The sequence below is a fragment of the Balaenoptera musculus genome, chromosome 5 (assembly GCF_009873245.2).
Source record: "Balaenoptera musculus isolate JJ_BM4_2016_0621 chromosome 5, mBalMus1.pri.v3, whole genome shotgun sequence".
Classification (NCBI taxonomy): Eukaryota; Metazoa; Chordata; class Mammalia; order Artiodactyla; family Balaenopteridae; genus Balaenoptera; species Balaenoptera musculus.
Genome location: NC_045789.1, coordinates 50,404,717 through 50,428,581, shown reverse-complemented (window position 1 = coordinate 50,428,581; position 23,865 = coordinate 50,404,717). Strand labels below are relative to the sequence as shown.

At 37.5% G+C, this 23,865-nt stretch overlaps 1 protein-coding gene across 2 annotated transcripts; it reads left to right on the top strand.

The window, feature by feature from the left end:
* Nucleotides 1–21,229, top strand: AFM (afamin). 2 transcript variants are annotated; one of them, XM_036852109.1, is made up of 15 exons: nucleotides 1–125; nucleotides 2,258–2,306; nucleotides 2,616–2,748; nucleotides 4,619–4,830; nucleotides 5,632–5,764; nucleotides 6,400–6,497; nucleotides 7,282–7,411; nucleotides 9,744–9,958; nucleotides 13,030–13,162; nucleotides 15,235–15,332; nucleotides 16,359–16,491; nucleotides 17,233–17,456; nucleotides 18,267–18,399; nucleotides 20,254–20,315; nucleotides 21,009–21,181. In XM_036852109.1, exons 1-14 carry the CDS (start codon nucleotides 38–40, stop codon nucleotides 20,287–20,289), a joined length of 1,815 nt encoding a protein of 604 aa, XP_036708004.1. In that variant the 5' UTR covers nucleotides 1–37; the 3' UTR covers nucleotides 20,290–20,315; nucleotides 21,009–21,181. The 2 variants fall into 2 exon arrangements, with proteins under 2 accessions (XP_036708004.1, XP_036708005.1); XM_036852110.1 differs by lacking the exon at nucleotides 2,616–2,748 and having other exon boundaries at nucleotides 109–125; nucleotides 21,009–21,229.
* The last annotated feature ends 2,636 nt before the right edge of the window (nucleotides 21,230–23,865 follow it).

The window sequence follows — 23,865 nt, the reverse complement described above, 5'->3', positions numbered from 1 at the left end:
CACGTTACTTTCTTTTGTGAATGTGATTTCTTAAAAAATGAAACAGTTAAAACTTACAGGTTTTGTTATTTTCTTTTTCTTTTTGACTGAATCCTTAACCCTGCCCACAAAGCCTCAAGATGTAGGTAAGAAATTTACTTGTATATCACCTAAGGAATGACTAAGTTGGGATAATTTCTATTTTTTAACTTTGTTTTCTTTCAATTTAATTTTTCGCTTGCTTTTTTCTCCCTCTCCCTAGTTTACATATACTGATCAGATATCCTGAACTAACCTTCCCAGATATTGTATTTTGGTGATCATATTACCCTATCTATAGACAGAGACAGTTATTACACCCAGCAAATGGTCACCGGCCTTATGGTAGTATAGGAAATGTTGCTGGGAGATATAATTTGGATTTGAAAATATTAGTATTTCTTGCAGATGTGTATAGTGTATGGTAACAGTGGAACATTAGATATGAGTTAAGATTTTTCTGGAGCCTTTGGTTGTTCAATGTATCTCCCAACTAGGTGGTAAACACCATAAGAGTATGCAGGACCTTGTTTCTTCCAACTGTACAGTTTGTAAATCTCCCCAAGCCTGGCTGATGCAGTGTCAGCCTGGAGGAAAAGGTGACTTTTATATTTCTTCTGCTCAAAGGGGGAACATTTTGAACTTCATCTGTTCAGAGGTGTCTTTTTGTAATCCCTCTGGCCTGAAAGGAGCATATTTTTGTACCTCGCACCAAGGTGCTGTAAGTGTTGCCATGGCCCTGAAGATGTGGATTGTGTCTTAATTTGGTACCCCCTACAGTGTCTGCTAGTGAGCCCAGTTACCGGGCTTGAAGAAGGGTAGTCATTCTTGAGTTTTCCTTATCCTTTGCCCCTGTAACAACTTACTAAAAAATCCTGTTGATTTTTGTCTCCAATATCTTTTGCATTCATGTTTTCCTTTGCACTTCCCTTACTCCTACCAAAATTCATGTCCTGCTGATTTCTCAATAGGATAATTGCAAAAGTCTCCTAATGGGCTTCTTGCCTTTTTCCACCTCATCCATTCATTCTTCCATCCATCTATTTGACAAACAGTCCTCGTCACTTTCTATTTGTCAGGCACTGTGGGAGATCCCAGCATATCAGACATACCACTACCTGCCTGGTATTTCTTAGCATATAGAAATGATGATATTACTGTTCTATATAAACATTTTCAGTGGCTCTTCATGGCTTCCAGTTGGAGCCCAAACTCCTCAGCTTTATATGAAAGATCTACATAATTTGGACGCAGTTTCTTTCTATCTTAGGTTCCATTAGTCTTCTTTACGACCCACTTTTTCATCAAAGTGGATTAATTGACTTTCCCCCAAGACATCCCAGGATTTCTTACCTTTGTGCTTTTACTCACACCATTCTCTCCACATAGAAATATGAGTTTCCTTATTTCTCAGCTAGCTGAAATCTTGTACATTTTTTTCAGACTCAACTCATATGCACCTCCTCCTATACTCCTTTTCTGGTTCCTCACCCAGAGATCATAAAGCATTCTTGTCATATACTTACCCACATTACTTTAGAATGTCATATAGATTCTACAGTGGATTATAGTCATGTTCATGAGTCACCTGCACTGTGAAAGTACTTAGGAACCCAAGGTCCAGGGGGAGATGTTTTAGTCATCATTGATTGCCTCATAGTATCCAGCACAATGTTTTGCAAAAGTAAGGACTGCATGAAAATAGTCTATGTGAACAAATATAAATGTGCTCTGATAAGTGTATGCTCACTGGGAGGGAATCAATGATTTTAGACTAGTTCAGAGAACACTTAAATATCTGTGTCTGACTAACACTACAATCTGTACTACCACCAGCAAGCTCTGGTATCTCTTGTTGGGCACAGTTGTAGCATTATATCACTTAACAATGAACACACATACTACTTTTCTAGTCATATGTGACACTTAGTGGGGAAATGGTGCTTGTATTTGACATTTGTGGCTGGGGAGCCATCAGTAGTAAATCTAAAATCTGGTCAGTGTGAGATTAATTCAAGTCAATTCAACTTAATGAATATTTTTTGAGCACGTAATCAACTGTGATTAAGATCTAATATTTGGTTCATATGATGTCTCTTCTTCATGTTAAATACGCCAAAATTATTTTCTACCATCAGTTATCTATTTTATACTTTATAAATTTATCACATATAGTTTTTTATTGGGAAAATGTTAAAATACCAGGATATATAATAACCTAAATATCTTTGCTTTTCAGATGATGTCAGTATCACCCAGAAATTTATAGAGGATAATATTGGATATATGTGAGTTTCTCCTAACTCATTTTGATGATGATGGTGTTTACTATAAGCTTATCTGGTACCTTCCAGAAATGTTAATTCTTCTCAAAAGTTATGTAATTAAATATAAACCATATCAAAAAATAAATACAGTGTTAATCATAAAATTCAGATGAGGCAATTGAATTGTCAAGAAGTTGTAAAACTTATAGCCTTCACACTTTGATAATTTCCTGAGGTTAGTCTGCAAGTGGGTGTTCCTATGAGTTTTTGGTTGGACATAAATCGAAATTCTGCAGGTCATCATTGTGTACTCTGTGTGGACTGTTGCAGCACCATCATTGCATTTGCTCAATATATTCAGGAGGCATCCTTTGAAGAAGTAGAAATGTTGGTAAAAGCCATGACAGAATACAGAGATAAATGCTTGGCTGACATGACACTCCCAGAGTGTTCAAAATTAGCTGTAAGTAAATTGTTTGCATTTCCTAAACAAACAAGCTTATTTGTCAACACTGAGAGAATTTTTGCCTTGGAAATATAAAAAGAAAGATGCTCTATGGCCCTCATTTTTAGTTTTTAATTAAAAAATCTTTTTTAAAAAAAACAACAGAAATTTATTCTCTTACAATTCTGGAGGCCAGATGCCTAAAATCAAGGTGTTGTAGGGTGTGCTCCCTGCAGAGGCTCTAGGGGAGAATTTGTTGAATGCTTTTCTCTTAACTTCTTGTGATAACCAGCAATCCTCAGCATTCTTTGACTTATAATTACCTCGCTCCCATCTCTGCCTCTGTCATAACATGGCCATCTTCTCTCTGAGTCTCTTCTCCTTGCCTTATAATGACAGCAGTCACACTGGATAAGACCCTCTCAATAACTTGGCTCTATCTGCTGAGACCCTATTTCCAAAGAAAGTCCCATACACAGGCATGGGGATTAGGAATTGAACATAACTTTTTGGGGGACATTTTTCAACCCACAACAATGAGTATCTGGCTAGTCTCATTACAAGATTCCAATAACAAATTCTTCCTCCACCTGAATGAATTTGGACCTTGAAGCCAACTTGAGAATGAGGAAGAGTTAGTTTCATGTACCAACATAGTGGTCAAAAGCTTATGTCTCCAGAAGGAAACTAAAAAAGCTGAAACGTACAGGGGCCTGAGGAGTGCTATTTTCCGCCATCTCTACTAAATCACCACTCAAATGTGGTTTTGGGGCCGAATGAGAGTCTCTGTTCAAAATATATATTTTAATTTTATCTATAACCCAGAGAAACAATTAATCTAGGAACGGCTCATAGCAGAAATCATGGTGAGGGAGGTGAGTAATGCAGATCTTAGATTTCTAAAAGCATCATCTCTCGGCGTCAGGAAGGAGAAATCTGGGCCCCTCACTTTTTAAAAAAAATTAATTAATTAATTATTTTTTTTGTTTGGCTGTGTTGGGTCTTCGTTGCTGCACGTGGCCTTTCTCTAGTTGTGGCGAGCGGGGGCTACTCTTCATTGCGGTGAGCGGGCTTCTCATTGCGGTGGCTTCTCTTGTTGCAGAGCATGGGCTCTAGGCACGTGGGCTTCAGTAGTTGTGAGGTGCAGGCTCAGTAGTTGTGGCACACAGGCTTTGTTGCTCCGTGGCATGTGGGATCTTCCCAGACCAGGGATGGAACCTGTGTCCCCTGCATCGGCAGGCAGATTCTTAACCACTGTGCCACCAGGGAAGTCCCTGGGCCCCTCATTTTTATTTTGCCTGACTTTAGTATTTAGGGTAAGGCACTTTCCTAGGAGATGCAATTCTGTGTAATGATGTACAGGAGGACTTGGTTATGAGCTTGCAGTCCACGCTGTAAGTATACAGGCAGGAAGACAGGCAATAGCCTGGCAAAGCGCACGGAAGTAGAGGTACCTTCCTTCCCTGCCTCTCTCAATATGTACTCTGCTGTCACACCCCCTCTTCTTGGCCTCCTCCCAATAGAGTCACCATCTGCATCTCTAGAAAACTATTACTAAACATTACCACTAAATACTTCACCAACACATTACACTCTGACCCTGTCACCTTGGAAGAGAAGGAAAAAAGCCATTATGTAAGAGAAATGTAGGCAGTAAAGAAATAGGCAGAGGTTGAAGGGCCTCAGGATAGGATAGAGAAAACTTCCCAAAGTGTGGGATGGTTGTCAAGGGTGTGGGTAAAGATGCTCTTCCGGTAATATTGGGAAAATTTGGGAATCTTTTTCGCAAAGGGTGACACTCACCACTCATTGTCTCCACTGTGTCATCTCAGAAGGTTGAAAAATGTCACAATGAATAAAAAATGTCTTTTACTTTTCTGTTGTCCAGAATGATGTTTTACTGGAAAATATATGTGCTATGGAGGGACTGCCACAAAAGCATAATTTTTCACACTGCTGCCATAAGGCTGACTTTGAAAGAAAACATTGTTTCCTCCATAATAAGAAAGCTGATGTAGGATTTTTGCCTCCTCTCCCTACTCTGGATCCTGAAGAGAAATGCCAGACTTATAAAAATAACAGAGAATCTTTTCTAAACAAGTAAGTTTAATTTTAGTAGAAAAATGATTGAATTGAAGAATTACTCTTAGGCTAAATCCAATATCTCTTCCAAAGGAACATAGCTGGGTTTCTTGATCATTTAGTTCATTCAACATGCATTTGTGTGTCAGATTCTGTGGTCATTGCTGAGGAGATGAACAATATATGAAACCTGCTTTCAAGATCCTTTCATTGTGATGTGTATTTTCTAATGGGATGAGCCCCAGAACTGAAGGGTGTGCATGGCACCAAAGTTCTACTGGAGGAAATAATATAGTCTTTCAATGGAGAGTTATAGCTTTTACTAAGGGTAAACATTACATCAATGGATGTTTAGCAAAAATCTGTTTTCAGTAGTGCAGTAGTTGTAGAAGTAGAGACTTTTTCTGGAAAGCTTAAACCACAAAGCTTGTTTGAACATAAGTGATTATGATCTCGTAATCTTGGATGGAGTGTGTATAGGTAGCTGTTCTTTGAACCTGAAAAGGAGAGATGCCGACCATCTGGCATGATAGGGGAAGAAAAAGAATAGCCAGAGCCCCGTGTTCATGGTTAGAATGGCAATCATCATTCCTCTTTGGGAGTTGGCAACTTCAGTGATACAACTTTTATTGGAAACTCGATAACGCTGCCTTCCATTGAAGCCTTCAGTAATGGGAAGTCCTTCTTCCTCTCACCTTTACTTTCACAACTTGTTCTTCTCGTCTTTTTAAATCTTCTCTTTTCCTTCCCTTGTCTACCATTCTTTCATTACCTTCCTGTTTTTTTCTTTCCCTCCTTCCTTCCTTTTTTCTTTTATAGTTATATCTACGAAGTTTCCAGAAGGAACCCCTTTGTTTTTGTCCCTACACTTCTTACTGCTGCTGCTCGTTTTGAGGAGATGACTAAAATATGTTGTGAAGAACAAGAAAAAGCTAACTGCTTTAGAACAAAGGTGGGTATTACATTTGTTTTCTTAAAAGGACGAGGATTCATCCCAAACTGTAGATCTTTACTTAAAATTAAATTATAGCAAAAGAGTTGTTTACCATTTAAAAACCATTCTCTTGTCACTTTTACTGGGTTTTCAACCCATTGGCCACCTGCTACTGATCTAAATTTCTTATTACCTGAGACCCTTGAAAGACAATTGCCCATTTCTAGGGTCTCTCTTCTGGCTTTGTCTTCCTTGTGAATTGGAAGGAAATGCTAGTGAGTAAATAACCAGGGTAAAAAATGACATTTTATCTTCTATCTTGGACAAGTCCTCTTTTGACTACTTTTAAACTCTTTTAAAGTCCTCTTTTGACTACCCATAAAACTGAATCATCCTGGTAGAGATGGACAAGCTCACAGCACTCTTCACCACTCATCTTCCCATCAAGTATAATTCAGTCACTGGGAAGACTGGCCCCACCTTTATAATAAGCCACAAATTTATATTTTGATATGTACATTTCCTGAGATAAAAACCCCATAATTTTCTGTTTCTGAGCAAAGTTTGGAATTGTTTGGTTGACATGTGGTTAAGAAATAAGAGAATAGTGGGATTTTGTTCTTGCTTCAACAGAATTTCTCTTTATCCTTCAGGCAGAAACTTTCATACAATATTTAAAAGCATTATCTTCTTATCAAAAAAATGTCTGTGGGGCACTTATGAAATTTGGACCACAAATCTTAAAATCTATGTGAGTTTCATAATAAGTATTTTGTTTCTACTTGTATTTTCTTGTGTAAGTCCCATTTTTGTTAAATCATTGATGACTTTTTATTTATACTCTTCCTAGTTCCTCAAGGGTTTTGAGGTGGGGCTCAGTCTGGGTGGATTACTCAGACCAGGACATTAGGTCCGGTTGAGAGAAGACCTGCAAGGTGGGGAGACCCCAGAGAGAAAGAGGACTACTTCTGAGTTAGTTTTTGGTTAGTTGGGAATCTGAGTGGGTCTAGGAGTTCTGAACCTGAGTTTTAAAACATTCAAGTGTTTTAGACATGACTTATCCATCCATCTTTGACTTTAATGACTAGGAGACTACCCTCTAGGGATAAATTTTATTTTACATGCTTACCCTAGCCAACTAGCAATGATGCTAGTGCAATGTTTTGTGAAAAATTCTGAGATTTCAAATAGATCAGCAGGAAAGGATTCTGTGATGAATAACCTATGCCAGCCATGGGCTCACAACAAGAAATTGTGGTCCTTAAAAGAAGTGTTTTGCTATAACAATTATGGAAGAGGGCACATCTCTCAGGCCCTTTTTTTCCCAGTCCTGATCTGGGACTCAAAATATCAACCTAGGATTTTCAAAATGATCATGTGGGCCATGCAATGTATAAATATTGGTAAAGCCATCAGTGAAAAAAACAAGGGTACCACATGCTTACTGCAGCTATTTATACTGTATTAGCAAAGAGCTCCCTCTTGCCTTACTTGTTGTTCAAGTTGTTTTAGTGGTTTATCAATTCTATTTCCAGAAACATTGCTGTACTTAGTCAAAAATTCCCCAAGATTGAATTTAAGGAACTTATCTCCCTCCTAGAAGATGTTTCTTCCAAATATGATGGATGCTGTGAAGGGGATGTTGTGCAGTGCATCCATGGCAGGGTAAATATTCTATAAAACCAAGTAAAAATAGTGATTTTTGGGGTGGCTATATTTTATTTTGAAGTTGCCCTAATGTGTGGCTACTCATCACAATAAAATCAGAATGTTGATAAATTGGTTGGGATTAACAGATAACACTACTGTATATAAAATAGATAAACAACAAGGACCTCCTGTATAGCACAGGGAACTATATTCAATATCTTGTAATAGCTTATAATGGAAAAGAATCTGAAAAAAGAATATATATATATTCTTTTATGTACATATATATTCAGTTATATATATAACTGAATCATTTTGCTGTACACCTGAAACTAACACAACATTGTAAATCACCTATACTTCAACAAAAAATAAATTGTTAAATAACAACATAAAATAAATAAAATAAAAAATAAAATGTTAACAAATAAGACCAGATAAAACTTTGGAACTTTTTATACATGGGATTGTTTTTAGATTACTCAGAAGATTCTATTTTATATGGCTAAATGCACATGACATAAACTCCAGGAATTTAGAATTTGTGGACATTAATTTAGGCCAGACTAAAGTTTTCTTTAATATTGCAAATACTCTTTAGTTATATTAGAAATTAACAGTAAAGCTCAGAAAATGATTCATCTTTATGTTTTTAAGAGCTGCTTTCTCTGAGTTTCTTCAGGCTATTTAGGAACAGTCTTTCCAGATAGGTAAATACGTTCATTTAAAATAACTCTTACTCTAGTCTTTAAAGTGATTCTCTAATGACATATACTGGTAAATATATTGTTGACCTAGTTGAAGATGTTCATGCATACGAGGGTAACACAATTTCATTAAAAATATCCCGACTTCTTAGTTGAAATTAGGCTTTTTCTTAGTGACTTTTAATTAGTCTTTCTGTTTTAAATTCACAAGGAAACATCATGTTAATTAGACAACTTGAATTTTAGAATATGAAGATATGTACATTTTATTTCAAGTAGCGGACAGTAGATATCACCAAGAATTATTTTGCCCTTAACTGTATTTCAATGAAAAGCAATCTCACTCGCTATTTACTTTTGTACTGTTTGATTGTTTATGGGGATGTTGGTTTTATAATATTAATGTACTGAAAGGATATAATTGAAGATTTTTCCGTGAAGTTTGGAGCTGAGACTAAGGGATCATATTATATTCTTAATATCCTTTTCTTTGATGGTTTTATGTAGAAATAAGAGGAATAGAATTGTAATTTATTCAAAATAGAAATTAATTCTCAGACAATAAGAGATGTGTTGCCTAGAATGATGATGGCCTTAGGTGAAACGTATATATGTTTGCAAAGACGGGATCCCTGGTTCTAGGAGGTTTGCTGGAAACATGGTGCCAGCCTCCTTTCCATTTCTCACCTCAGCCTAGAGCTTCATCTCATTCCTTATCCTCAGTGTTCCCCAGAAGAAGATTCCAGGCTGGTGAACAGCTTGGGCAAAGTCAGAGAGTCTGGAATAGCCTGGTGCTTTGACAGAACTCAATGTAGTTCATGGGACACTAGGACAGAGAGTAGGAGGAATGTACAGCCTAATTCTGGAGGGTATGGAGAGAGGACTAGAGGCTAGACTAGCTTTTAAAAAATTATCCAACTAATGTGTAAGCAAGATAGCTTCACCCTCTCCCTTATTCCCGTAACTTTATATGGAGGTCAGAATTGGGTAGGGAGAGTAGGGAGAGGGGAGAGAGTAGGGTTTACTATTTTGTACATTATTTGATAATTTGAACAGCTTCAAATGAATAATATCCTTAGGAAAATGGCAACAATGAGCAGAATATCTCCTTATGTTTGAGAAGCCTTCATCTGGCAGTTGCTGTAGTGGTTCATTTGTTTACCATTCTTTCATTCGCTTATCAAATATTTCTTGAGTTTCTACTATATAACTGGCAATGTGGTTTCAGGCCATAAGAGAAGAAATCTAGGATTATAGATATTACAGTAACATGTCTTTGGTGGCCCTCATTAAAGTACAGATGAACTCTTATGGGAAAGAAACAGCATTTAGAATTTAAAATGCCGATACACCAGTGGAGTAGGGGTAAAGTATTTAAAAGATTAATACTTAACAATGAATGTAAACTTATGAGTCTATTTTTCATAATTATATCATCTAAAATCCTGAGAAATAAAGCTTGCCTTAGTATGAAAGTTCATTGTATTCAATCAATACAAAATTTAATTATCTATCAAATTAGCTGATGAAACAAGTCCAGATGTTATGCACATGGTTGATTTTGCTTTGAGTTTTGAAGGAAAATCCAGCCCTGAAGATATTATGAAAATAAAGTCATTTCCCATTCTTATTTGATACAGAGCAAGGTCATGAGCCATATTTGTTCAAAACAAGATTCCATCTCCAGCAAAATCAAAGAGTGCTGTGAAAAGAAAATACCAGAGCGCGGCGAGTGCATAATTTACTCAAATAAAGATGATAGACCAAACAACTTACCCCTAAGAGAAGCAAAGTTTACTGAAAGCGAAAATGTGTGTGAGGAACGAGATGCTGACCAAGAGAACTTCATGGCCGAGTAACATAACTCTATATTGACATTTATCAGGCAAATAGAAACTTTGGATTTGACCTATTTTGGCTAACTTGGGTGGAAGGAATAGGGATCATTTAAATCACATAAGTATTGGGTCTCATAATTTTAAGAGTCATGGCTATCGATTATAGTCTTTTTACATGATTTTAAGAAAATGCAACTGTGTCATGATGTGATGGCTAACATTTATTGAGTACTTGATATGTGCCAGACAATGGGCTGAGTACTTTATATGGATTATTTATTTTAATTCTCATACAGTCATGTAAAATAAGTGTGATTTCTCTCAATTTTCAGATGAGCAAACTGAGGTACAAAGAAGTTAAGTAACTTGTTCAAGTTTCACAGCTAAAATATGACAGAGTAGGGATTAGACCCCAGGAGGTCTGGCCTGAGAAGTTGCAGGCTTACCTGCCATGCTCTGCCCTCCCCTGCCGTCCCTCCCCCTACACAGCTGCCCAGCTGTTCAGGGGAAGACTTGTTGACTTGGAGCCAAAAGGACTAGATTTGAGTCCTGGTTGAGTCAGTGGGACAAAAGTTAACCTCTCTGTATTTTAGGTAATCATGTATAAAATTCATATAAGAATATTCGTTCATTCCAAATATTTTGGTAATAAAATATAATCCAGGGACTTTACTAGGTTAGACAGGGTTCTTATCCCCAGTAAGCTTTCATCAATAAGAATTGTGACGTGAGAAGAGATAGCCTCATAAATAAATGAGTACAAGAAATGCTCTTTGATTTCTGATAGCAGATGATAGGTAATGTGGGGACAGGGGAGGAAGTCCCTGGGGACCATGGAAAGGCTTGATGGGGAGGAGGTACTGGAAGAAATTTTAGTAATCTGGATAGAAGGAGTAGAGCACGGATAGAAGTGTAAAACTGCTTGGTGTATATGTGGTTGTGAATAGGGTTTCTGCAGTGAGAGAGGAGGGTAGTGAGAGGTAGATGGGTCAGATCATACAGGCATGCTAAGTAATGAGATGCCACTGAAGGGTTTTCACTGAAGAATAAGGAAGGACAAAATCACTTTTGTTTTTTAGAAACTTCATCTGGAATGAATCCCAGTTTGGGACTTAGGTGGTTGGTAAGTAGTTTTCAGACTCAATGAGATGGGAAGTATGGGGGAATGTTTTGTGGGAAAGAGAATATGTTTGAATCTGACCACCTTGACTTTGAGGTGCCTGTGAGGTAATTAATTGGAAATGTCACAAGATAATTTTATATATGAACCTGGAATTCTGGAAGGAGGTCTGGATTGAAGATACAGGTTACTGAATACTCACCAAATTTTCAGTGCTTCCCATCTATTAACCAATTTAATTTTCAGAACGACCTTCTGAGGTTAGAACACTTTTATTATCCTCATTTTACAGACAAGGAAACTGAGGCACAGAGGTTAAGTAACTTGCTACAAAGTCACACAACTGATATGTGGTGGAGCCAGGATTCAAATGTAACCAGTGCGGCTTCAGACCCCTGCTCTTATAACCACTGCGCTCTATTGCTTCTCATGAGTCATGGACACTAAGCCAAATTAATCTAAATGATAGATGCAATGCGTTTCACTTGTACCTGACATATGCTTGCTAAATGGAAGCAATTTTCATCCTCGTCCTCATCCTCATCATCTCCATCACCATCACTATGACAACTAAAATAGGGTTTGAAGCCTGGGGAGAAATGATAGAGCAGCAATGAACATGCTGAGCCAGAAATGTTTCAGGTGCAGTTTTTCTGGATGCAAACATTTGATGCAAGACCTCAGTGGATCTGCCAGGCTAGGGTCGGCTCCCAGGGGTTTTTGTTTGCAATATTTTGGTGGTGTGTTTTTAGGTGTAATTTTGTTCCTGGAGAAAGGTCCACGGCTTACCTGAGATATTAAGGGGAACACTTGATTCTCTGAAGGTTAAACACCACTGCTTTAGGATATGGGAATGTATCCCACAAATGGGATTGAGAAAGCAGGTGGGGAAGCAGGTGAGATGATGTCAGAAAAACCAAGATTAATCAAGAGAAAAAGGTTGCAAAACAAAAAGAGATTAAAAAAAGTTCCTTGGACTCGGAAAACTCTTGTGAGGTATTGCTCTCTCAAAACATAGACCATTTTTACTTAATTTGAATGAATAGAGAAGATACTTTTATGAAGAAGATTGTAAACAGCACAGTCGAGGTAGTTAAAGAAAACACCTCTCTTTTGAGAAGAGAGTCAGCTTGGTTTAAACAAGAATGAAGTAGGCATCCTATGGGACCTAGGTTCAAATTTTATACTTCTATTAACAGCCAGGTGCTTAACTGGTCTGAGACTTAGTTTTTTCAGCTATAAAATAGTACTTATCTTGAGGGTTAAGTGAAGTTAAATGAGAAAGTGTTTTATAAAGGGTAGGAAGCCTATCTTGGTCTCCTATGCACAAGGCTTGATCCAGTGCCTCGCACCTACTAAGGGCTTAATAACTGTTAGCCTCTTCTCTCTCCCTTTCTCACTTTCTCCCTAAATCACACCCACATATACTTCACCGAGGCCATGGAAACCTTCGCAATGACTTAGGGTGGCAGGAGTGATTATTCCCATATTTGACAAGTGTCAGGATGAAGGAATGAGCAAAGGCTGCTCCACAATCTCTCCCCAAGTTGGCACCAGGGGTGGGGAGAAATCCATATTCGCACCATCTCAAGATGGAGTTCTGAATGCATTTTCCAACAGAATTATACTCGATATGTATTTTCTAAAGTATTGGTGGCATGATCTACTATTTCTGATGCTTTATGGATTAAATCATTCTAACAATGAATGCTAAATACCTTTAATCATTCTATCCCTCCAAGTAAAAGGATTGTTAGTTTAAAACATAATATGGAAGAGAGCCTTTGTAAAATGATCTCCTGTTGTCAAAATGTCCTCTTAAATCATTCCCTGACCAAACCAGAGGAGGAACTTAGCATTTGAAGACAGACTCAGTATTAGAAGATCTCTCTAGAGTAAAAGATAGCAGGATTTGGTGTTTTGCTCTTTCTCGAAGTTCTAATATACAAAATATTTTACACATTGCAGGTTTCTTTATCAATACTCAAGGAGACATCCAGAACTGTCCACACCAGAGTTGTTAAGAATTGCTGGAGTGTATGAGGATCTCCTGAGAGAGTGTTGCAACACGAAAAACCCTCCAGACTGTTACAGACATGCGGTAAGTTCCATCCTAGTAGGCTCAGAGAATTAAATAAACAAAATAAAACAACAAACATTTAAAAACTATCAAAGTTTCACTCTGGTAAGTTGATCATTGGGAAGACCAACATCATCGGTTTGGGTTACTCATAATGTTTTGAACTACAAATCCTGTGTGTTGATGCAAAAAATTCTTCCCATTAAACATTTATATTTTTATTTATGTACTCTGTAGTTTCTTTGGCCAATTCAGTTTTTTGTTATAGTGAAAGTAATAAATGATTATTAAAGCTGATTAAGAAAGTATCAAAATTTACAAAGAAAAAAATAAAAATTTTCTGATTCTGTCACCAAGAAATAGCTATAATTAACATTTTTTCATCTTTTCTCTGCATATATGAATATATTTATATGTGTGTTTAAAAATAAGATTGGAATAATACTTTCTTAAGAAAACTTTGGATCTGTTTTTATTTATTGGCATAAAAAACATTTTATGTTATTAAACAGACTTTAAAAAATGTACTTTATTTTACATGACGGTATTCCATCATAATAATTGATTTAAATTCTCTCATACTGTACGTTTGAGATTTTGGACATTTATTTAGCTTTTTAAAATTTTTATTTGTAGGTGACCCTAAGTATCTCATTCCATTCATCTTTATTCATATTTATGGTTATTTTCTTAAGACAGATTATCAGAAGGAAAATTATTAGGTCAAATTATATAGACTTTAAAATAAAAAATATTTGATACAAATGGCCAGGTTACTATCTAGAAAGTTATTACCACCATATAGTTCTATAACAGTGCTTGAAAATGCTCATTTTACCTACACCTTCACCAACATTGCACATAGAAATTAACTTTGCTAAATAGTGAGCATGTTTTAAAAATTTAATTAATTTTTTAATGAAGTTAAACTTTTCCCATATGATTTTAGCTACTGTAGTTATAAATTTCCTGTGAACAATTTGTTCATGTCTTTTACCCATTTTTCTGTTGAAATTAGCATTTTTAAATATCAGTTCATATGCACTTTTTGTGTACTATAGAAATTAATTATTTGTCATTTTTGATTTGTTTCTCATTCATTTGATAAGTGTTGCTTTTGCTTTACTTAAAAAATTACCTCCACTTGCCAAAAATGCCAGTTTACACCCATTCATATTTGAGCAAGAAGTAAGAAGACTTAAGTTTTATCCAGCTCTACCGCTGTCCCTAACAAGGAGGTCTGTTCCTGACCCTTAAATGAATCATAGTGCTAGAAAATTCTCTTTATTATATGGAGACACAATTCGTCCCACAGCATTCATCCACTGGTGTGTAGTTTTCTCTCTAGTGGTCACTTAGTAGATGTCCAATTTTATGCCACGTGAGAGAGAGTTTGTCAAATATTTGAAGACAATTATTGGAGGTTTTAAGTTCCAATTCTAAGTGATGAAAAAGAAGATATAAAAAAGATACACATGATTAAAAATGTTCTGTAGCAATACTTACTCACTGGGTGATTCTAGGCAAGCCACTTGACTTCATAGGGCCAGATAACTTCTCTGGCCACTTCAAAGTGAGAATCAATATGATCATTGTCTGGGAATTCCCTGGCGGTCCACTGGTTAGGACTTGGGCTTCCACTGCAGGGAACACGGGTTCGATCCCTGATCGGGGGACTAAGATCCCACATGCCGTGACGCGGCCAAAATAAATAACTAAATAAATACATACGTAAAAAAAATAAACAGCTTGTCACCTCTTTCTAAAAAAAAAAAAAAATATGATCATTGTCAACATCAGATTTGAATTTCACTTTGCAGACTGGAAAGCTCTATAAGGTAATGATACCTCTACAAGGTAATGATAATGAAAATTTTGAGCTTTCAAATTTAGCAAAAACCATATCTATAACTATAACTTAAAAATTCAAATTCTTACATATATAAAAACTACCCTCAATTTAATGAATAGCGTATGATAATGAGAGTTTGAAAATGCTATATAAATTAAAAAAGCAATTAGACAAGTTGACTTGAAGCTTATGATTAAATTTTAGATAAAATGTTCATAAACATGATTGTTCGTATTTTCAGGAAAACAAATTCAATGAGACAACTGAGAAAAGCCTCAAGATAGTACAGCGAGAATGTGAACATTTTCAGATTTTGGGGAAGGATGACTTGAAATACCAGTAAGTTGTTTGCACAAGTAGGTTAACGATGGTGACCAGGATAAAATAAAGAGTGCCACAAAGTGTCAAAATCTTAGCTCAGTCTTTTAGTTATGACAAGTTCATAAACTCTGGGAAAGAATAAAAACATAAAAGTCAAGAAGGCACATCAAGCTGTCATATTAAGCCCTTACCAGAAATGAGGTTAGAAATTGAAGACATACAGGATTCTGGACAAATTGATTCTCTAATGCATTAGTTTTTGTTTGGACTAGTCTTTCTCACTCCCAGCCCAGAATTTCTGGATTTTACCCCATTTCAGGAGTGTGGGGTGGGATGGAGAAAACTTCAGGTTGTTATAATTTTCCAAGGAAGAATTATTTAAGGAAATAATTCTTATTGAGTAAAAAAAATAATTCTGGATTTACTTAACACTTTAATATTCATTTTTAAGTATTCTTGTGAGCATTCACGAATAATATGAAGTTTGTTCTGGATTTTCTTAATTAATTACCATGCTAATGTATTGTGTGTTGAAACCAAACATCTTCAAGTCACAACAAAACACAGCTTAAAAAATATATTTTCACTATTTCTGCAATTGGGCTGTTATCTGAGAACTCAGCCCATTAAATATCTTTGTTTCCTCCATCTCAGATTATCCTTTTCCAACATGTATCTATTAAATTTTCCCTTTGAAGTATTTATTAACTGCTCAAGGGATTTCAAGCAGGATTTTTACATACTAGCCAAGATATTTTCTTCCAAGGAGCTCCTATACTCACAGGTGAAGAAGGATGGGCAAATCTGAGAGTTTCTGAATTATCATGAAATTAGAAGGAAACTGAAACACAGCGATCTAGGAGGCAGGGTGCAGGAACACAGGGAGTGAAGGGACAGTTCTCTACCACTTTATGAGAGAGCTGAGGTTCGCATTGCCCTTATGTTGGTTGTCCCTAGCCTGGCAGGGTCGGGGCTTCAGGGGGCTAGACAAGGGAAAATGGGTACCTGCTTTTGTCCAGAACAAACAGACAAATGTTCTTTCAGCTACCTCATCAATCTCACAAAGCTAGCCCCCCAGCTCTCCACTGAAGAACTGACCTTTCTTGGCAAGGAAATGGTGACAGCTCTGACCACCTGCTGTACACTGAGTGAAGAGTTTGCCTGCGTTGATAATTTGGTGAGCCTGGCCCATGTGCCTGACTATTCCTAAAAGAAAAAAAAAAAAAAAAGGATGCTTTTGCACTCATTGATTTATAGTGATTATCCGTCTTCCTCTCTTCATTGTTTTCAAGATTGTTAAGCAAGGAAGGTCAAGTTTTATTTTTGGCTTACTGTGTCAAAATCCTGAGAAGCAAAAGAGAAGTCTTAAATATTTGCTTGGGGTTCTCCAAATCATCTTTATTACTTCTTATTTATATTAGAAGCAATTTGTTAGAGCAAACCACTTGGAATCATAGAATTGTTTCAGAATGATAGAGAAAACTTCATAATCTTAAGTAATGGGATAAATTCTCTCTCTTGTCCCACCAGGTCAGTAAGAGAATTGCTGCTTCCAGCCCAGTTCGGGTTGGGTGTACCTTTTTAGGTCTGGGGTGGACAGTACGCTGGGGACATCCCAGAGGGGACTAAATCTAAGGGCCACAGTGTCCTGATGCCATTTTCAGTTGGCTGTTTGCAGCTCTCTGCTCAAAATCACAAATTTGTGTATATGTTAACAAGAATTAATCTCTAGGCATTTAAATTGCTATGGCTTGAATTTTTGTTATAATGCCATTTAGGACCCCAGCCTCTACTTTTCTTTGCACGTCGTTTCATGTTACAAGTGCATGGGGTTTTCTAAGTTGACCGTGATATTAGCACAAACTAACAATTCATCTAGCTGTATTTCAAAACTCCATTGCAACTTTCATTGGTATAGGTGGACTTAGTTCTTGGAGAGTTATGTGGAATAAATGAAAATCGAAGTATCAACCCTGCTGTGGACCACTGTTGTAAAACAAACTTTGCCTTCAGAAGGTCCTGCTTTGAGGGCTTGGAAGCCGATAAGACATATGTGCCTCCATCTACCTCTCAAGATTTATTTATCTTTCACGCAGACTTGTGTCAGGCTCATAACGAGGAGCTCCAGAGAAAGAAAGACAGGTACAGACATTCTCTACTGTTCACCTTTTTGTCAGCCGGAAGACATATCATGTATTAATGAGAAGGTTTATTGTAATGGATATGTGATTTTGGTGTTATAATCCTGTTCTTTCTGTCAAACTGTCCAGTCTGTCCAATTATAAGTTAAAACTGAGCTAGTCTTTTCCTTTGCTAGAGCCTTGGAGTGTCCAAAAGACTATATTTGAAAAGGTGGGTGAGAGTAACCATAAAAAAGCTCATAGAAGGGTCATAATGAATCAGATTTTCTTGAGAGAATGTCATAGATGTTTGCTCTGAGAATCTCTCTTAATGTCTGAAGATAAGAGAGGCCAAAAAGGAACACGAATTTTGCTTTTGTTTTCTCAGGCAATGTTATAAATGCCAAGGAATCAGATCTTTTTTTTTTTTTTTTTTAGATTAAGCAGTGTCTGTATCAAGTGGAGTGGAAACAGAATTCAGTTATTGAGAAAGGGGGAATAGATGTTGCTTTGGACATGAATTTTCTAGAGACAGCAAACGTAGTCACATATTCTACAGTATTGTGCATATTGAAGACTTACTATATGTTCCCATATTTTATACAATTTCGTCCATGACTACATAACTCTCCAAAGATTGTTGTAATGGAATCCATCCTGTGTGTTTAACAGGAAAGTTTCAGGACATCCTTTCAAAAGTGGAGTATTTTAACTTTTTACATTCACCCAAATGGAGATTCCTAAGACATATGATTCTATAACTAGCCTTTTGGAGAAGAGGACTGCAGAAAGAAATCGTTAATTAATTCTGTTTGACATCACTGGGTCACAGGTTTCTTGTCAACTTAGTGAAACTGAAGCCTGAACTTACAGGGGTGGAGCTGCAGTCATTGCTGGCGGATTTCACGAATGTGGTGAAGAAGTGCTGCCAGGCCCAGGGGCCTGAAGCCTGCTTCAGGGAAGAGGTACTTCCAGCTCTTTTCCCCCTGAAATCCAACTGGTATTCCTGGTCAAACAAAAGAAACCAGAACTCCCCTTAGGACCCCGCTTCCTCCCTGCAATGTCTCCCAGGCTGAGGCCTGAGAGCACAATCGCTACACAACTAAATATGCAGACGTCTCTCTGACAGGGTTTTGGCACCATCTCCTTGGTGACGACATGGTGTAAGAAAAGGTGTCAGGAAATCCTAGGTTCTATGCCAGCAGTCTTGGTCATGTCACTTAATCTGAACTGTGGTTCATCTTCTTTAAATGAGGACGGTAATAATTATCCTTGAATTATACCATCCAGTTGGTTAATAAATAGTTAATCTGACTTGCAAAGGAGATCGTATCAGTCTCAAAGGGAGGGGAGCAGGAAGGACATCAGGAAGTGATGAGGTCTTTCAGGGGGTGGCTGTGTCACCTTCCTGGCCCTTGTCCCAACATCCCCTGCTAGAGAATACCTGTGTGTGAAGTGAGGAGGTGGCAGAGAAGATGAGAGGAGATGTGTCCCCTGCTGGTTCTTGTTCCAGGAACCTCAGGCACCTGTGAGTGTCGGCCCCAGTGGATACTCCTTGGAAGCACCTTGCCCACTGTTTCTTTCCTAGTGACACCCACTCCCCTCCAGACTCACTCACAACTCGTGCACACACACGTACTTCGTTCACACTCACATGCTTCATGCACACTCACAGGCACACACACACACACACACACACACACACAGAGCTTTCATTCTGGTTGAGGGCCCTCTGTTTTTCTGAGTGAGTGCTTAGTCTGGGAATTTTTTTTGGTACAGACTACTAGTTTTTTGAAAAACATACTTGATTTCATTAGAGGGTATTAGTAACATCTAGCATTTATCTGGGTGAGTGTATGTATTGAGACCACATAAAGGGAGAGATGAATTCCCTGGCAGTTTGTAAAAGGCTGGGGTGTCTGTTTCCAAGATCACCAGAAGAAATGGTTCATTGTCTCCTGTACAACATGGGAATGGTTTAACATTTCTTTACAAAACTCAAGACAACATGCTTCTCTAAATTCAAATAAAAATGTCTTAAATTTTTCTTTTCATTTTTTTTTATTGGAGTAGAGCTGCTGCACAATATTATATAAGTTACAGGTCTATAATATAGTGAGTCAAAAGTTTTAAAGGTTATGCTCCATTTATAGTTATTATGGAATACTGACGATATTCCCCATGTTGTATAATATATCCTTATAGATTATTTTATATTTAATAGTTTGTACTTCTGAATCCCCTACCCCTATATTGCCCCTCCCCCCTTCCCTCTCCCCACAGGTAACCACTAGTTTGTTCTCTATATCTGTGAGTCTGCTTCTTTTTTGTTATATTCACTAGTTTGTTGTATTTTTTAGATTTCACATATGCGTATATCATACAGTATTTGTCTTTGTCTGTGTGACATTTCACTAAGCATAATGCCTTCCAAGTCCATTCTTATTGTTGCAAATGGCAAAATTTCATTCTTTTTTTTTAATCTCTGAGTAGTATTATGTTGTATATACGTGCCACATCTTCTTTATCCATTCATCTGTCGATGGACACTTAGGTTGCTTCCATATCTTGGCAATTGTAAATAACATTGATATGAATGAACATTGGGGTGCGTGTATCTTTTCAAATTAGTGCTTTTTTTTTGGACACATATCCAAGAATAGCATCGCTGGGTCGTATGGTAGTTCTATTTTCAGTTTTTGGAAACCCTCATACACTGTTGGTGGGAATGTAAATTGGTGCAGCCACAGTGGAAAACAGTATGGAGGTTTCTCAAAAGTCTTCCTATGTGTTTTTATTTCTTTTTTTTTCTCTCTCAGGGTCCAAAATTGTCAGCCAAAAGTCAGGTTGCTTGAAAAACATCAAGTAAAACTCACCAAAGGTAATAACTTCTATCTCAATCAAAGGTTAAATGTATTGGTAACTTATTTGGTCGTTTTGGCTTTTCCCTTCTCATGCTTCAATGTCAATTTCTGGCTCATCCCCCATGCCTTACACCTAACAGACCCCAGTACTGGTCCTGTAATGTTTCTCTGAGTATCATTCACTCCTTATGGGATGGCACAGCTGCATTTGTGCTAGCACCCTCTTACTGTCCCAGCAGTTTTCTGAATACCTAAAGGTATCCACTCTTCTGCCCTTCTGCTACTACAGTCAGATGTCTGGACCAGGAAGGAAAGGCAACCGAATCTATGAATGTTGACAGGGAGAGGAGGGGGTTGGGATGGGCAGACAGGCCTCAGTAAAGCTGTTCTAAGAGTCTCTTGCTTCAGTATTTACATAAAAGAAAAGTGATATGTTAGGGATTTCAAAAAAGTGTATAAAGGATCTCTTCTTCCCTGCAGTTTGTGTAAGACGAATTCACAAACTTTAGGAACAAAATGTTGAGTAGATATAGCAAGGATGTTCAGTGTCCAGGAAGAGAGACCTGGACCTCCACAGGGAGTAGGTTTGGATCTACAAAAGGCAAAACATAGTTACCACTAACAGTTCTTTTCATATACATGACTTTCCATCACCCAAGTTATAACATTTCATATTCTTTTGCTGCACAAGATACTATTTTTCTTTCCAGGTTTCGGAGAAAAGAGAGGAAGACCAACATACCTGCTTCCTATCTGTCCTGTGGTGAATTTCATTTTCTGAGAAGAACACAGTAAAAAATTCTCCTGTAATCATTATCTGAGATCATGTTATTGCAGCAAGCAATAAACAACAACATTATAAAGTTATTTCTCAAAGACTAATTGTCATGTGTCAACTTGTTAACAAAATTAAACAATCAAGAGTCATTCATTCCTTCAGGATCTTTGGCTCATTGGCTAAATCTACTACTTTATGGAAGACAGGACTCTGAAATAGCAATTGTGGGGGCAGAATCCTCACAGATTCTGTTCTTGATGCTACTGGGAAGAAAATGGGGAGTTGTGGGCGTGCCGCGTGACCTCTACTACTACTACTACTATTACTACTACTACTACTACTACTATTACTACTACTACTACTATTACTACTACTGCTGCTATTACTAGCTGGGATTGAATGTTTTCAATGTAAAAACATCGTCATAGGTACTTCTAATGCATTACCTCATTTAACTGTAACACCTCTATGAAGTAAACCTTTTTTATTCCCATTTTACAGATAGGGAACCTGAGGCTTGGGGATATAAACAAATCTGTTCAATGTCATATGACTAGTAATTGCCAGAACCAAGGTTTGAATTTGAGCCCTCTAATTTCAGAAGAATATTCTTAGCCACTGTACACACTGCCTGTGTATGGCCGTGTTGTGGGTGTCTTATAAAATCTGTTATTAAGAGAAGGGAAAAACTGCCCAAGCCATCTGTGACAGTGACTCTTTTCTCCCCACATCCCCACTCCATGCCAAAATTGCTATTATGCTGGAGCTGTAAGCTTGGCAGTGACATCTAAGGAGAGGGAGTGGTAGGAACTGGGAAGCCAGGAAATGAAGGTTGGTCATGGGATCATGGCTTGATGATCCTGGCTGTTCTCTAAACTTTTAAGGTTTTTAGTATTTCAATGTCTGAAATGAAAGATGATGACCATCGAAGAGATAAATACATGAAAATATTCAGAGTTCTTTTGGTTTAACATTTAGAGCATAGTGTTTGGGATTCTCATTCATTTATCAACAAATATTTATTAGATCCTACTGTGTGTCCGACATTGTAGATGCAAATATGAGGCAATTAGACATGGTTCTTAAGTCCTGTTGGGCAGGGGAGAAAGATAGTAAGCAATTGCATACAGTGTCATAGGTGCAGGATGGAAACAGCCCCTGCTGTGGGAGCACATAACACCCGCACTCAATCTAAGCTGAAGATGCAGGTGGGTGGGGAGCGGGGGGATTATATTCCTTCTGCCAGTAACTTGCTGTATGGCCTCAGACACAAGTACCCTACGATCTAAGACTCCCATTTCTTGGTGTAGGGTGAAAGAATAATCCCCACGTCACAAAGGCTTTAGAGAAATGTATTAAATTACTATATAAAGTATCCAATACAATGGCGAGCAGATAATAGGTGTTTAATTCATGAAGCTATTTTGTCCTTTTACCATTTTTCCAAGCACTCTTGTTTATTAACAAGGATAATAAGGAAGAAAATTTTACTTAGATCATGAATAATAAGTTTAGCAAACAGAAGTGAAACAGAGCATAGTTTGCTAATTCAATTTTGTACCTAGTAGTGGATTCTGCTATGTGTCCAGTGCTATGTTAAGAGCAGCAGATATGAAACCAGAGACCCAGGAAACTCTGCCATCACAAGACTCTATTATCACAGAGGAAATTGCCGTGCAACTCTCTCCACTGATGTGCCAGAGAACACACTGAGAAGGCGGGTAACCAGTGTGATGTGAAGAAAGGAAGGAGAGGAATGTTTTATTCGGAAGTCATGTTTTTCCTGGAGAAGAGAGGATTTGGAACAAGGGCAAGTCACACTTACTCTGTATTGCTCAGACAGAAGCCATACCAATGAATAGAACGTACCTGGACTCACTCGATGCAGCAAGACTTTTCTAGTACTAGAGATCTTTGGAAACGTGATCAGCCTTGGGTGCTATAATGAGGGCCAAGACTGCACGTGCATGAGCCATCACCACCCAGGGTTTGGTGGGATCCAGGGACCCAGCCTTGCTCTTTCTAACTCTGTTTCTATGACTTGGACTAGAATTAGGTTTGCTGTAAAAATAATATTTTAAAAAATCATCATTGTGTCTTGTACTTGGACACCTTCCATTTTTGATCTTAAAGGTCAGCATGGAGATCTTCCTCTCTTAGAGAACAAATTCTGTGCTGTCTTTTGAATTCTATCACAAAACCCATTCCCTTGCCTTTGCTTAAATAATCCCCACAGCTTGTCTGTCCTCTGGTCTAAAATTCTGTTATTAATTACTAATAAAGAACTTAACTTTTTTTATGTCTTCAAGAATCTCTTACTGTGAAAGAAGGATTACCATGAGAAATTAATTTTGTCCAAAATTTTTAAAAAGAGGAATTAGTTTAGCACACATACAACAGTTTTTTTTTTCTTTAAGTGACAGTTCCAATCAATTAATAGTGGCTGTAATGAGGCATTGTGCTGTGAATGATTCTAAGGCTAGTCTAGGTTCAGAGAGAAAGAGTACAGTGATCAATTAGTAATGTCTGCAATGGGTGACAGTCTGGCAGCACTCATCCAAAGGATTTTCTATCCCTAGAGCAATAGGTCCATTTCTGATAGTCCCAGGCGGCTCAGAGTAAGATCTCAAGGGAACAGCTCTAAAGATGCAAGACAGAAAGAGATGCTGAGCATTAGGACAGTTTAAAGGACCCTGAAAATCTACCACACAGGGCCATCAATATTCTTTACCATAAGCCAGTGTGTCCCAAATCTAAATAACAGATTTGTTGTTGTTGTTGTTTTTCAG

Coding starts and splice junctions, on each gene's coding strand:
- AFM (XM_036852109.1), top strand. CDS start 38: ATGAAACAGTTAAAACTTACAGGTTTTGTTATTTTCTTTTTCTTTTTG. Junction 126..2,257: donor CACAAAGCCTCAAGATGTAG/GTAAGAAATTTA, acceptor TTTGCTTTTCAG/ATGATGTCAGTATCACCCAG. Junction 13,163..15,234: donor CAGACTGTTACAGACATGCG/GTAAGTTCCATC, acceptor TCGTATTTTCAG/GAAAACAAATTCAATGAGAC.